Raw genomic sequence first — 13,892 nt, forward strand, 5'->3', positions numbered from 1 at the left:
CTTTAGCGAGTAGCTAAAAAGAGCAGCTCTGCTTTCAGGGGAGTTTGGCATATCCTTATAGTACACAGTTAGTTCATGGACGCCATAGGTGTCCTCAGAGATGTCCATTTGCCAGCTACATCCAACATTGCTTTCAGCTGTCGGATCCTTGTGATCAGTTAATTATTGAGGACTAGATGTTGGCCCGATTCTAACGCATCGGGTATTCTAGAATATGTATGCGGCCGACCGGGCGCAATTAGCAAAGCGGTGTTTAAATTTGGCGCCAATATTGCTGATTGGTCGCGGCCAGCGACCAATCAGCAAAGCGGTGTTTAAATTTTATATTGCTGATTCAATCAGCGAACCAATCAGCGAACCGTGTTAGTGAAGACCGGAGAGCGTGTTTAAATTTGGCGCCAATATTGCTGATTGGTCTCGGACGGCGACCGCGACCAATGAGCGAATCGTATTAGTGAGGACAGGGCAGCGGCGCTGCCTGTGCTGGTACTTCCGCTGCGAGGAGCCGGGAGATTGCAGGCTGCTCGCAGCCGAAGCATGCCGACCGGCGGCGCCGCTCCCTGGTCCTCCCTTCACACTTGCCGTCGGGAGATCAGCGGCCTTAGCCGCTGATCTCCCGACGGTAGCCGCATGGAGGTCAGCGGCGCCGCAGGTCGGGGTACTTCTGCTGCGAGCAGCCGGGAGATGAGCAGCTAGCGCCGCTCATCTCCCGGCTGCATCGCCGCTGACCTCCGTGCGGCAAATGAGCCGCTAACGGCCGCCGTCTTTTTCTGAAATCCCGCGTCGCTGATTGGCCGCGGCCGGACCAATCAGCGACGCGGGATTTCCTGTACAGACAGACAGACGGGATAAGACGATTATATATATTAGATTCTCTACAGCTTTGCATCAAAGGTGTCCATGAGCGAGGAATCTTCAGATCCAACCTGATGGCATGTCATGTTTTTACCTTAATTGTCCTTTTGTGGGACGAGTCGTAAATTTGAATGACGCCATCATTTTCACCATAAAACAAAAAAATGGGTACAATAAAATAGTACATGGGCCTAAATGCTGAATAAAGCACAATTCCACCATTGTTGCTAGATTAATTTCTTACTGCATTCATTGTGTACTAAAAATGACCTTGCATCAGAATTCTCCAGGTCAGTACGATTATGGCAAATTCCAATTTATATATACAGGGTGGTCCAAAAGTAGGTGGACAGAAAGTGTAATAAGGTTATGAAGGGGGAGATTTATCAAACACTAAATTGCAGCCGCCTGTCTGGATCATCCTCTAATAAACCATGAATTAGACGTGGACGATAAGCTTTCCACCCAATAGATTTCAGGATTCGCATGATAGAAGCTCGTGAAATTCCCAATTCCAAAGAGGCTCTTCTGGTGGACTTTTTTGGACACAAGTTGTTTATTATCTTCTGTACAGGCGGTTTTGGGTCGACCAGTTTTTGGAGCATTAAGGATTGAGCCAGTGGCATTGAATTTGTCACGAATACGGTAAATTGTTTGTCTCTTTGGGGCTTGAGTACCAAATGTTTCAACCCAATTTACTCTAACGGTTTCATCATTTTGAGATTTCCAATACTCTGTTAAAATCCATTTTCTTTGATCTGTATTTAAATTATTTTCCATTATGTGTTATCTGAATTATCTGAAAAGAAAACAGATTTGGGGGAGATCTATCTGTGAAAACTAGATCTGTGAAACTGGCTCAGTTGCCCTTAGCAACCAATCAGAATCCACCTTTCATTTTCCAAAGAATCTGTGAGGAATGAAAAGTGGATTCTGATTGGTTGCTAAGGGCAACTGAGCCAGTTTCACTTTACACCATGTTTAATAAATCTCCCCCTTCATAACCTTATTACACTTTCTGTCCACCTATTTTTGGACCACCCTGTATATATATTTTTTTATATTTTCCCTGTTAAGAAAATCCATGATAGAGCGGACATCTTTTTTTTTTTGCACCATTTTGGAGATCATACAGTACATCTTTTTGATAATTTTTGATTCCATTTTGGGGGTAGGATGGAAGGTGATAAAAAAAACGCTATTATTTTATATATTTTTTTTACTTTATGGCAGTAACCATAAGGGGTAAATGATTTAAGATTTTTAAAGATCAGGCTTTTTTTTACTGAGAAAATATGGAGATTTTCACTTTTAGGTTTTTAAATTATTTAACAAATATTTTTCTCATTTATTTATTTCCTAGGGTACCTGAAATCGCAATTGCTTGCAATATATACTCCAATACTTGCTGTATATAGTGAAAATAATTGTTTTCCATGAAGGAGCACCAAGGTGGTGGTGATGGGGGAGGGCTTTCATAGGGAGATTGACAGCGATATTTAAAGGGAACCTGTCACCAGGTTTGTCCCATATGAGGTAAGGCCAGTACCTTTTAATCCTGATATACAACATTCTAATATGCCATATATATGCCCTCAAACCAGTCTGCAAGACAAGAAAAAGAGCTTTTAATATACTCCCCTACAAGGCGGTCCAGTCCAAGGGTGTCGCTGTCTTGTTCCGGTGACTCCTCCCTTTTTGTGATGCCGTCCTCTGTCGGGTGGTTGTGTGTCCTACACCATCCACACGGTATTCCCCGGCATCGCGCTCCTGTACAGATACACTTCTCTGCCCTGTCTAGGGCAGAATAAAGAACTACAGTGCACATGCGTCGGGGCTCTTTGGCCTTTTCCCGCGCACGCACACTGTAATACCTTGCTCTGCCCTTGACAGGACAGAGAAAAGTACACCTGCACAGGAGCTCAATCCCCAATACACTGTGTGGATGATGTAGGACACGTCATCCACACGAAGCAAGAAGGAGGACGGCATCGCAAGAAGAGAGGAGGCAATGGACCAAGACAGTGACGCCCTTTGGACCCGGTACAAACTCACGAGCCAACGTCTCTTGTTCTGATGGAACTGGCACATTTCTGCAATTTATGAACATAGGGGGGCGTCAGCTGGATATGATGCGTTTCTGAACAAGGCAAGTAGTGGTCATGAAAATGGTGGGGAATTGAAACACAAAGTAAATCAAAAGCATTCTGTTATCCAATGATTATTTGCAAGACACTCATGGTCCAGCTGCTGTGGCCGGTAGTCCATCACAGCCAGATTGGAGCCTTCCGAACCTCCTGGCATCCCCGGTGAATAGGTCTGGTGCGACATCATGCTACAACATAATGATGTCATGAGCCACTAATCAGAAGAGGTGCTCGGTTGTAGGAAGTTTGAGAGTTCTGGTCCAGCCGCCATGGACTACCAATGTGTCCCCTTGACCACGGTCGGTCGAATCTTGTTGCTCAACTCAAGTTTTGTGCGAATATATCCCTAGGTTTTTTCATGAAATGTGAAAACAACGGTATAATAGCAATAACCAATTCACACTTAAGAGAGACAGACGTCATTTTAATTATATTCATGTATATTTACAGTTTAGTGCTCACATATACCATAGATGTGTGACGAGTGGTGCATTCACTCATGGCTGTACCTGCTCCAATGGAGCTTACAATTATCCCAATACTTACAGTACATATACAACCAACTACAAAGGACAGCAATAAAGGGGGTTAGAGAGGCCTCCGTTACCCTCAAACTTGCTCCCTAGTTTTCTTCCATTGTGGCAATGGACAGTGGGATCTCACCACCTGAGCCCCTACGGCCAGAGACCCCGTATCAGCTGCAAAACAGGGGCAGACTGAAAATCACCTTGGCACAGGACAATCAGGGAAATGAACCCCGTTATCGTGCATATTTATATAAATATGTAAATTCTATGATGTCAAACAATTTCATAGCTCTTTATATTAAAAAATCATGGCGATCCAATCCTGTGGATTAGAGATAAGCAAAAAAGATTCTCACTGCCCTGGTTCAGAGACCACTTCAGTACTTCATGGCGCCTTTATTATACTAGCCTGGTCCGGAGACCACTTTGCTACTCCATGGAACCTCTATAGTACTAGCCTGAAGTCTACTTCTGTACTCCATGGAGACGCTCATACTAGTCTGGTACAGAGTCCATTTTGGTACTCCATGAAGCCTCTATCATACTAGCCAGGTCTTGAGTCCACTGCATTACTCTATGGAGCCACTATAGTACTAGCCTGGTCTGGAGTACACTTCAGAACTCCATGGCGTCTCTATTGCACTACCTGGGTCCGGAGCCCACTTCTGTACTCCATGGAGCCTCTATTATACTAGCCTTGTCCGCAACCCACTTTGGTCATCCATAGAACCTCTATTGTACTAGCCTGGTCTGGAGAAAACTTCGCTACTCCATGAGCCTCTATCATACTAGTCTGGTCCAGAGGCCACATCACTACTCCATGGAGCCTCTATAGTACAAACCTGGTCTGGAGTCCACTTCAGTACTCCCTGGCGTCTATATCGTACTAGTCTTGTCTGGAGTCCACTTTGTACTCCATGGTGTTTCTATCATACTACCCTGGTCTGGAGCCCACATCTGTACTCAAATGAGGCTGTATCGTACTAGCCTGGTCTTGAGTTCATTTCGCTACTCAATGGAGCCTCTTTCATACTAGCCTTGTCTAGAACCCACTTTGGTCATCCATAGAGCCTCTGTCGTACTAGTCCGGTCCAGAGTGCACTTCACTACTCCATGGAGCCTCTATCATACTAGCCTGGTGAAAAGTCCACTTGGGTACTCCATAGCATCTCTATCGTACTAGCCTGGTCCTGAGTTCACTTCGCGACTTAATGGACCCTCTTTCATACTAGCCTTGTCCAGAACTCACTTTGGTTATTCATGGAGCCTCTATCATACTAGCCTGGTCTGGAGTCAACTTAGGTACTCCTTAGCAGCCGACCAGAGCGGTGTGAACTTCTTTGACTGTCACTCGAATACCGGGACCTTGGGCACGTATTGCAGTTACAAATCCTCTCAACATCATGACATTACAATGCAATGCACTTCAGAATATCCCGCGAAGCTTATTAATCACAAGAGGTGTCCAAGATAATGTGAACAGATTTAAGGCCAAAGAAGTTTATACTGATCGGGTCCGGCGAACATGGAGTACCAAAGTGAATGTCGGTCCAGGGTAGTGCAATAGAGGCGGCCGAGAAAGTTAGCACTGCTCTGTTAATCTTTTTGCTCATCTCTACCGTGGCCCCTTTTAATGTTCTGAGTGCTGGGCTGTGCCCACCTCTGCCCTATGGTGTTCACCTCTTGGTGACAAGAAGTCCACATCGAAACCCACATTGTGATTTGGCAATTGACTCAAGATCTTAAGACAACATTTTTTTTTAAAACCTCTTCTCTAAGGAAATGCGTCCTTTGAAAATGATCTACCATTTCAAGTTTTTATGTTAAACATCTTTTAAGAAATTTTGGTAATGTATTTATTTATTTTTTTTAAAGATCTCATGTATTACTATTTTATAACAAAAAAAAAATCCTAAAATCTTGCACTTCTCCCTCTGACCATTGAGCTTAATAGTAGGCTGACACTTCCTGTTCCGTAGAGATCACTTCTCAGCAGTTTCATTACCATCACAGGCAGGATCACAATACAAGGTAACACCTATATAAAGATAACACAGGGTCCACCATTGACAATAGGCAATGTCACAGCTCACTTCCCTCCCCTCCCTCCCTGCACAGGTCACAGAGCATGCCCACAACACTCTCCCATAGAAGTCAATGAGTCAGATCCTGTCTATTGTTGTCTATGGTCCATGTAGATGTTGTTAACAGAAGCTCCGGCATAATGACTGCTCTCGTAAATCATGTACACAAAATTAAAAAAACAAAAATTAGAAAACAAAAAAAAGATTAGAAAAAAAATAAGTTAAAGAAAAGCAAAGGAATGAGAGTAATTGGGTGGTAGAGGAGGGTTTGGGAAATTTTTGGGCATACGCTTCCAAATTCACCAGATAATTTAAAAAATGTTACCCAAATATCTGATGGCAAAATAAGTCCACAGAGGAATGCCCCCATCTGCCCAAATAGAATGGGACCACCCACTTTTTGGTGTGGCTAACATAAATCATCTCCTTTTTGACCTGGGATAGCCCCAAAATTGTTTAAAAAAAAAAAGACAGGACAATTCCACCTAATTTGGGATGGTTTAGTCATCCAAACCATTATAGTTAGTTAATAAAAAGAGGTGTAAATTTAAGCTCCTGAGCCCCAAAGCAAAATTTGTAACCAGGTCCCCTATCTACCATGTGCTATTTATAATACTGGTGTCGTGTGTGGCAGAGGGGCCTTGGAGCACCTTAGGCACCAGGGTGATGCACCCTTTTTAGGGCAATGGCATGACTAACACGAGGCGGACAATTTCATGGGTACAACCAGTGTCGGACTGGGTTGGCAACGGCCGTTTCTTGAGGCCCAGTGTTCAGCTACATGGAAAAGTAACCTGACCCTACTACACAAAGTTACTTTTGCTTCTATGTAATATTAAATTTGGCTAGCTTGTTTAATTAATGATTAGATACCTTTTTCTGTAAATTGTATATCAAGTATAATAGCATTACTCATTAGAAGCCCTTCACAGGGGCGGCCTACCAGAGGATTCCCCTATTCTCCCGTGGGCCAGTCCGAGCCTGAATGCAACCTATGTGGCTGCACAGGGGTCCAAGAGGTAAAGGGCCACCTCCATCTCTAAAGCAAGTAGAATTGTGCATAATGAGGAGCTACTGGCCCATATATTGTTCTGGCTCAGGGGCCCTCTTCCACTTGTGTGGCTAACACAGTTGCCAAAATTTGGGGAGAATGTTTAGCTTCCGCCCCTTCCGATAAAGCACCTATCGATTCATCCTGGGACGTCCACTATTGGGCGGGGCTTACATAGACCCCTACCCGCTTTTGGCCCAGGAATGCCAGCTAGTCCAGGACAGTTGGTGACTATGCTAACAGGGTATGGCTGATGAGTCTTTCTAGACTATCTTTAATACTCAGTATATATTATATTTTTTGTATTTTCCGTGGAAGAGTACAGTGCAGACATTTTATGGTAAAAAAAAAAAAAATCACAGATAAGGGTCTGTAATGTTAAGGGTCAACTCAAGTTCCTCTACAAAAAAAAAATTACTTCATTGCATGCAACTGTCTTGCAAAAAATAAACACCACTTGAGAAATAACAGATGTAGGGGAGAATATCTCGCACGAAAACATATCCCATCTTAGAAACGGAAATCCCTTTAAAACTTTTTTTTTTTGCAAGGAACATTTAGCTGCCATTCTTCACCTGGACACCAGAGGGCGGCATGAGACAGGCAGGAAGCACGGACTAAAGCTACACTGGGAAAGGTTCACATTGTGTCAGAGCCTGAGGTTGGATGGACGGTTCAGCTCCGGTGCTGAGCTCATGTCCTGCCAGGACGGAGTAACTCACATCCTGAGCGAGTGTTGAATTTACACATCCGACAGAGTGTCAAGAAGATGGATTGTACAGCAAATCCTGGTGCACGGTTGTAGGAATGTTGGAGAAATGAGACATTTCAGAAAGGAAGAAGACTTTCAACGTAATTTCAGTTCGGAATACACCACGTTGTCCGAAGGCGGCGGCGCCTCTGGACTCCGGTTTTCATATATTACTTCAGGTGTCTGAAGAGGAAAAAAAATATATATATATATCATCATCACCAACTTTCACACAAGACTTTATGAGGCTGGTGTACTTACGGTGAAAATCCATAACCGAATACTCGTTTTTGTAAATTTTCACATCATTAGCTGGTCTTGTAAAATGATCATTTTGATTAATGAATTCTAAGACATTCTGACATAGATTTTCAAAGTAAGTACATCATCAGGTTTAAGAGATCTATATCATGATGGAGGCGGTTTATACTTCTTCAAATTATTGTCAAAGCCAGTTTCTTCTGTCACTTTCTTGCATAATACGAAGTGCATTTATCATACAACAGACCTGATGGAACTGCTGTGCTTTCTTTGAAAATCAATTTCTGAATGACTGTATAAGCCTTTTTGGAAAGTTTGACGAACTAATATTTAAATGTGCATCAAGTCCTGCTCAAGCTGTGCTTATAAAATGCTCCATTTAATTGGAGAATTATACCGGCATTTTAAAAGTTGATTTTCAACGTAAGCAACCAGTCTCATCAGGTATAAGAGCTCTATTGAGGCAGTTTACACTGAAATTTGGTGTCAGATCTGCTATAAAATTGATTTAATCATGGCCGCTTTCTTCGGTCACTATTTTTCACAATGCAGACTGCTTTCATTATTAATTAGACTCGAGGCTGTTGTACTTACTTTGAAAATCCATTTCTGAATTACTGTATAAGCTTTTTTTGGAGAGATTCAGTAGCTAATATTAAAAAAAGAATTTTAATGAGTCCTCCTCCAGAAACTCATTATGCTCAGTTCGATTAGAGGATTATGCAAGCTTTTTAACCTGGATTTTCAAAGTAAGTACACCAGCCTCATCAAGTGTAAGAGGTCTGTATAATGATGGATGCGGTTTGTATTGCATTGTGAAATCTGATGCCGTGTAGGCTTTAAATTGATTGTATAGCTTTCTTCCCAAAACAGCGCCACTACTATTTATGGGTTCAGACTGGTACTGCAGTCCAGCTACCTTGTAGTGAATGAGACTAAGCTGCAATATAATGAGGACATGTGTGGTGATTTGCACAATCCCTTCAAACTTTACCGCAGAACATTTTTTGCAAGAATTTGCAGAAAAATCCACAGATATGTCACGAAAGGAGGTTCTCCAAGGATGTAATAAAATGGCCCCACGTAGTTCAAATGGCAGGATGTTCCAGTCACGTGTTAGGACACGAGAGCCAAAGGGAGACAAATATCACTCTTTGCCTATACGGAAAAATAAGTCGACACCTTGAATCCAACATATACGTAAGGCTATGTGCACACAATGTGTTTTAGACATTGCCGTACTTGTCGAGTTTCCCAAGATGAAGACTCTTTGGAACCGGCGTGGTTTCTCTTGAAGCATCTTCGTTGGGTAGTTTTTTCCTTAGTCTTTTTGTGGTGGAACATCCTGTCTTTGATATTTAAGCTTTAAATGGCGAACGGATTCCAGGTGGAAGCCGCCAAAAAAAATTGAACATGCTACTACTTTTAACGGCTTCCTGGCTTTCGAAGCCTGAGAAAATATGGAACATGTGCACAGCAATGTGGTTTTTACATTGCTGTGCACCATGTTAATACTTCGTAGCATGTTTTTCAGGTGGATTCAAAACAAAACCCTGAAAAAGTTGACAGATATCTCGGGGGCATGTTGATGCCTTCAAAATCCTCCCAATAGATGCTCCACCAAAAGATGAAGGAGGAATTTAAGGAGGCTTGGATAGGGCATCAAAAAGACATGGAGTGTACACACCCTAATGTAGACATGGAAACTTTCCCAAAATGTGAGATCTTCCCCTTTTGAAAAAAGGGAAGATCTAAAAAACTCCTGAAAAAGTTGACAAATATCTCGGGGGCATGTTGATGTCTTCTAAATCCTCCCAATGCATGCTCCACCAAAAGACGAAGGAGGAATGTAACAAGCTTGGAAGGGGCATCAAAAAAGATGTTGAGTGCACATACCCTAATGAAGACATGGAAACTTTCCCAACATGTTCAAGAGGCTTTTGAAAAAAGGGGAAAATCTAACAAACTCCTGAAAAAGTTGACATATTTCCGGCCATGTTGACGCCTTCTAAATCCTCCCAATGCATGCTCCACCAAAAGACGAAGGAGGAATGCAAGAGGCTTGAATTGGGCATCAAAAAAGACGTTGAGTGTACACACCCTAATGTAGACATGAAACATTCCCAAAATGCCTAAGAGGGTTTTGAAAAAAGGGAAAAGACCTCCTAGACGCCTGAAAATGTTGACTAACATCTCAGGGTCATGAGGATGCCTTCTAAATCCTCCCAATGTATGCTCCACCAAAAGACGAAGGAGGAGTGTAAGAGGCATCAAAAGGACGTAGAGTGTACGCACCCTAATGTAGACATGGAAGCTTTCCAAAATGTCAAAGAGGCTTTTTAAAAAAGGGGAAGATCTCACAAACTCCTGAAAAAGTTTACAAATATCTCGGGGCATGATGATGCCTTCTAAATCCTTACAATGCATTCTCCACCAAAAGACGAAGGAGGAATGCAAGAGGATTGGATGGGGCATGGAGAAAGTGTAGTTGAGGAAGGCCTGAGAGGAGCATAGCTATGTGGAAAAAAATTCTAATGAAAGACCTCCAGGTGGGCACATCTAAATGTTGGCAAGTATGACCTAATGTGGACTACAAAAGCTTAAAATAAAAACAAACAGTTAGTTATGCCTAATGAAGGGTCAAAGGGGCGGAGCATGACACAAAGAATCAAAGAACATCACAAAGAGAATCCCTTTGTCACGTCCGGTACAGGACTCGGTATTAAAGGAGGGTTGGGCATGTCGGGGTACTCCCCTACCTGGTTGTTCAAAAATTATACACAATGGTACCAGCCCCCTCACACTAAGATCCACCCAGTACAAAGTGAAAAGGGTCGGCTAAAAAGGGGCAAAAACGTTGTAAAACTTTATGGATGCATGTTGCTTCATGAATGTCCCACCATGGAAGAGATTTATCAAAAGTAATCCATATGAAAGTGAAATATTTGCCCATAACAACCAATCAGATGCCAGTTCTCATTTTTTTCAGATGCCCATCTGATTGGTTGGAAAGTTTTACTTTAAGTGGTGTCAAGAATATGTAGATTTCCTGGAGCGGATGCATTTCGGTTAAAGCAACTACGGACAGGCATGTTGTTACTGTACCTTTTCCTTTTTTGGCTTGTTCTTGAACTCAATTGCAGCGTACTGAAGCTCATGCTGCTCCTAAAATAGAACACAAGGACAGAGGAATTTTTTTAGAATATTTTTATTAAAGATTTTTCATCTAATCAACTTCATGCATTGTTACATGTAATATAAACACACGACCATTGAATATTTATCTTACGTTCTGCATTTGACCAAAAATTTACGGCGGGATTTTTCATTTTATTATTTGCTATTAGTAGCCTAAGTTACCTATCACCGCTGCAGTCTATCAGCAGTGGCTGAACATGCATTGTGCTTACAAGCTCTTTCCAAGAAAGCTTGCAAGCACCGCTCTGAAGCTGGAGTGCATTGTTAGCTCCCAATCCTGGCCAGCTTCAGTGCCATTGTGCTCCTCCGACGAAGTCGAAAAATTCACAGTTTGATCAAGTAACATGATAATGCCGCTGATCATATAGGACCACATTGCCCCCTGGAGAATAGGAAGCTGGGAGGCAGGGGAGCAGTGCACTCCTGCAGAAAAAAATGAGACAATCCCGTTAATAGTGGAATACCCCCTACATGTAGGGTCCTCATGATTAATTATGCCTGACCAAAGTTATCCAGACGCAATGCCCCCTGGCAAGTAGGAACCTGGGAGGCAGGGGAGCAGTGTGCTCCTGCAGAAAAAAAAAAAAAGACACAACCCCGTTAATACCCTACATGTAGGGTTCTTATGAGCTATTCCTAACCGGAGCGGACATCTGGTTTAGAATACCCATTGTCAAATATTCTATTTAGGAGTTCCGGTATAGTAAAGGGGTCACCAGTTAAGGATCCTCATCTATCAGGCAGATATAAAGAGCATCTCTCTTTCTGGATAACCCAGCACCTCTGTGGATTTTATAAGGAAAGCCCACACAATAGTAACTGTGCAATGCTCAATTTTGCCTACGGGGGCACTGCAGAGGAATTGAACACTTCCTGCCAACACTTCCCCTACAGATTTACACAACCCACTGCAATGGAGTAACTTGTGATCAGCCCATTAAGGATTTTTTTTTAAGAGTCCAGATTATACACTTTGCACAAACTTTTTGGTAGGATTCCCTGATATAAAGGGCTCTTTATGAGTGAATGGTTCCCTTTAATGGCCAAGTTGATTGTGATGAATCTTAGCAACCACGTTCTGAGCTGAATGAATGCGGATACTGGCTTTGTATTCCCCGGTAGCAGAGACTGCAGAAAAATCAAGACCTGAAAGTGTCATTCCTATTTTAGACAAGAGGAAAGTAATTTTTCTAGTAAAAGCTGAAAACATGGGTCAGAACTAGACCTGACGTAGTCAACGTGTCCTCCTCCTGGATATTATGTATTTTGAAAATAAGTTTTCAACATTCAGGACTGAAAAAAAAATATATATCATGAACTCCTATGAAAAGAGGGATCACGAGGATGGAGTAATTTGTAGATGCTCCTCCGCACCGGTAGAGGGAAGTCTTAGAGGCATCGGTTGAGGGCAGTCTTCGAGTCAAGGACCTCTTCAAGAAGAGATTCATTTCAGAACAAATGCTTCATTGATTTTAGAATAATGAAAGTGAAAAACTTAATCTTCCCAAATGTGTATAATTCTACCTTAGTACCCAAGCTATCACACATCGCCCACATATCATCGCCTACGTAATAGTGCCACACCGTACCCAAAAAATAGTGGCCAAACAACTTCAACTCTCAGATTAATGTGAACTTGAGATATTCCCCCACCCATGCAGAAACCAAGTGAAAAAGGGAACTAATAAGAATTTGCAGAAGTTTCATATTATGTAACTAGAAAGATGATTTGCAAAACAGACTAAGTCAACTGAGTGATCCATTTATAATACCGTAATTAAAGTCACCTATCCCATGGAGAGAGGAGGCCCTGTCTTGGATCATCCAATTTCCTTTGTTGCTGGGTGGAAAAAAAAAGTGTAATACTTCCCCCTTTCCAGAGGAACAAGATCGCTAGCAAAAAAATGTGAACATATAAAGAAACTAAGAAGGCATGCTTAACCTTGGGATCTACACTCTTCTCCAGATGTCCCTGGCAGAGTGGAAGAGATGACATCTTGATCACCAATCATCTGTCACCACAGCCAATCTTCTGGCTCATGATTCAGATAACTGGTGGTCGTGACGTCAACTTTTACGATCTGGTGTAGACAGTTAGCAGGTAGATTGTGGTGGTAAAGCCAACCGTACACATTAGACGGCTCTAAACTGAACACTTTTTTGGCCAATTGTTCGGCTGACAGCCATCTTCCATACATAGGAATGCTTGTTCGACCAGGAGAACAAGATAATCAGCAGTCTGAAATTGGACATGCCCGATTGGGTTCTCCTCCGAAAATCAGTTCATTGGTGCCCTCAACCACATTAGTGTGTCAGTCAAACTTGTCAGGCACTCGTTGCATCAAGGTGGCCAACGTGCACCTTCCCACCTGCTTGTTTTCTCTTTATCTCCAACCCCCCCTCTTTGATTGACAGCTTTGGCTTCAAAGAGCCAGAGAAGGGTGAAGATAGATGGAAGACAAGTAGTAAACTATTGGCCATGCCAATGTACTTGGTTGGAACAGTCATCCTGTGCTGACTGAGTCCATGCCTTCTTTGTTTTGGTTATCAACATCCCTTCCCACGGATGACTTTTAAGGGAAACCCCCTTTAATAATTAAGAGGAAGTAGACAGCGAGGCACACAGGGTGGAGGTGTTCAACTTTGCTATACATGCTCGTCGGTAGAAAACAATATTGTCTCTACTTACCGGAGACTGTGTTGGAATGTCGGCCTGACCTGTTAGAAAATAAAGTGTAGAAATAATCAGATGTCCATTAATTTTAACACCTTCTTTCAGCAATTTAGTAAACAGGTACAGTGAAAGTTTCCAGAATTAATAATAGAGACTGTATTCAATTTGCGATGTTGAAATATTATACAAAACCCAAGTGTCTCGGTATAATGGTCAAAGTCATGGTCTGGTTTTTAGAAACAATGGTCAATTTTCCCCAGAATCATCTAAAATCGATAGACTGTAAGGTATTGCAGGTCATTCTTCTAGATCAACTTTGTAGAGTCTCCTGCTCCCCTACATCA

General features: G+C 42.4%; 1 protein-coding gene across 1 annotated transcript in view; it reads right to left on the minus strand.

Annotated features, from left to right (window-relative positions):
- Positions 1-3,405: 3,405 nt before the first annotated feature.
- Positions 3,406-13,892, minus strand: part of LOC141172083 (cell adhesion molecule CEACAM8-like) — a 107,804-nt gene continuing 97,317 nt past the window's right edge. The window contains exons 7-9 of the mRNA XM_073655920.1: positions 13,564-13,592; positions 10,782-10,841; positions 3,406-7,598 (exon numbers count right to left, since the gene is read on the minus strand). Coding sequence (XP_073512021.1) covers positions 7,512-7,598; positions 10,782-10,841; positions 13,564-13,592 — 176 coding nt within the window. The 3' untranslated portion in view covers positions 3,406-7,511. The remainder of the gene's footprint in view (positions 7,599-10,781; positions 10,842-13,563; positions 13,593-13,892) is intronic.

This window comes from Phyllobates terribilis, unplaced genomic scaffold, assembly GCF_046119375.1.
Source record: "Phyllobates terribilis strain yellow unplaced genomic scaffold, ASM4611937v1 Scaffold_12__6_contigs__length_324123572, whole genome shotgun sequence".
NCBI classification, from domain to species: Eukaryota; Metazoa; Chordata; class Amphibia; order Anura; family Dendrobatidae; genus Phyllobates; species Phyllobates terribilis.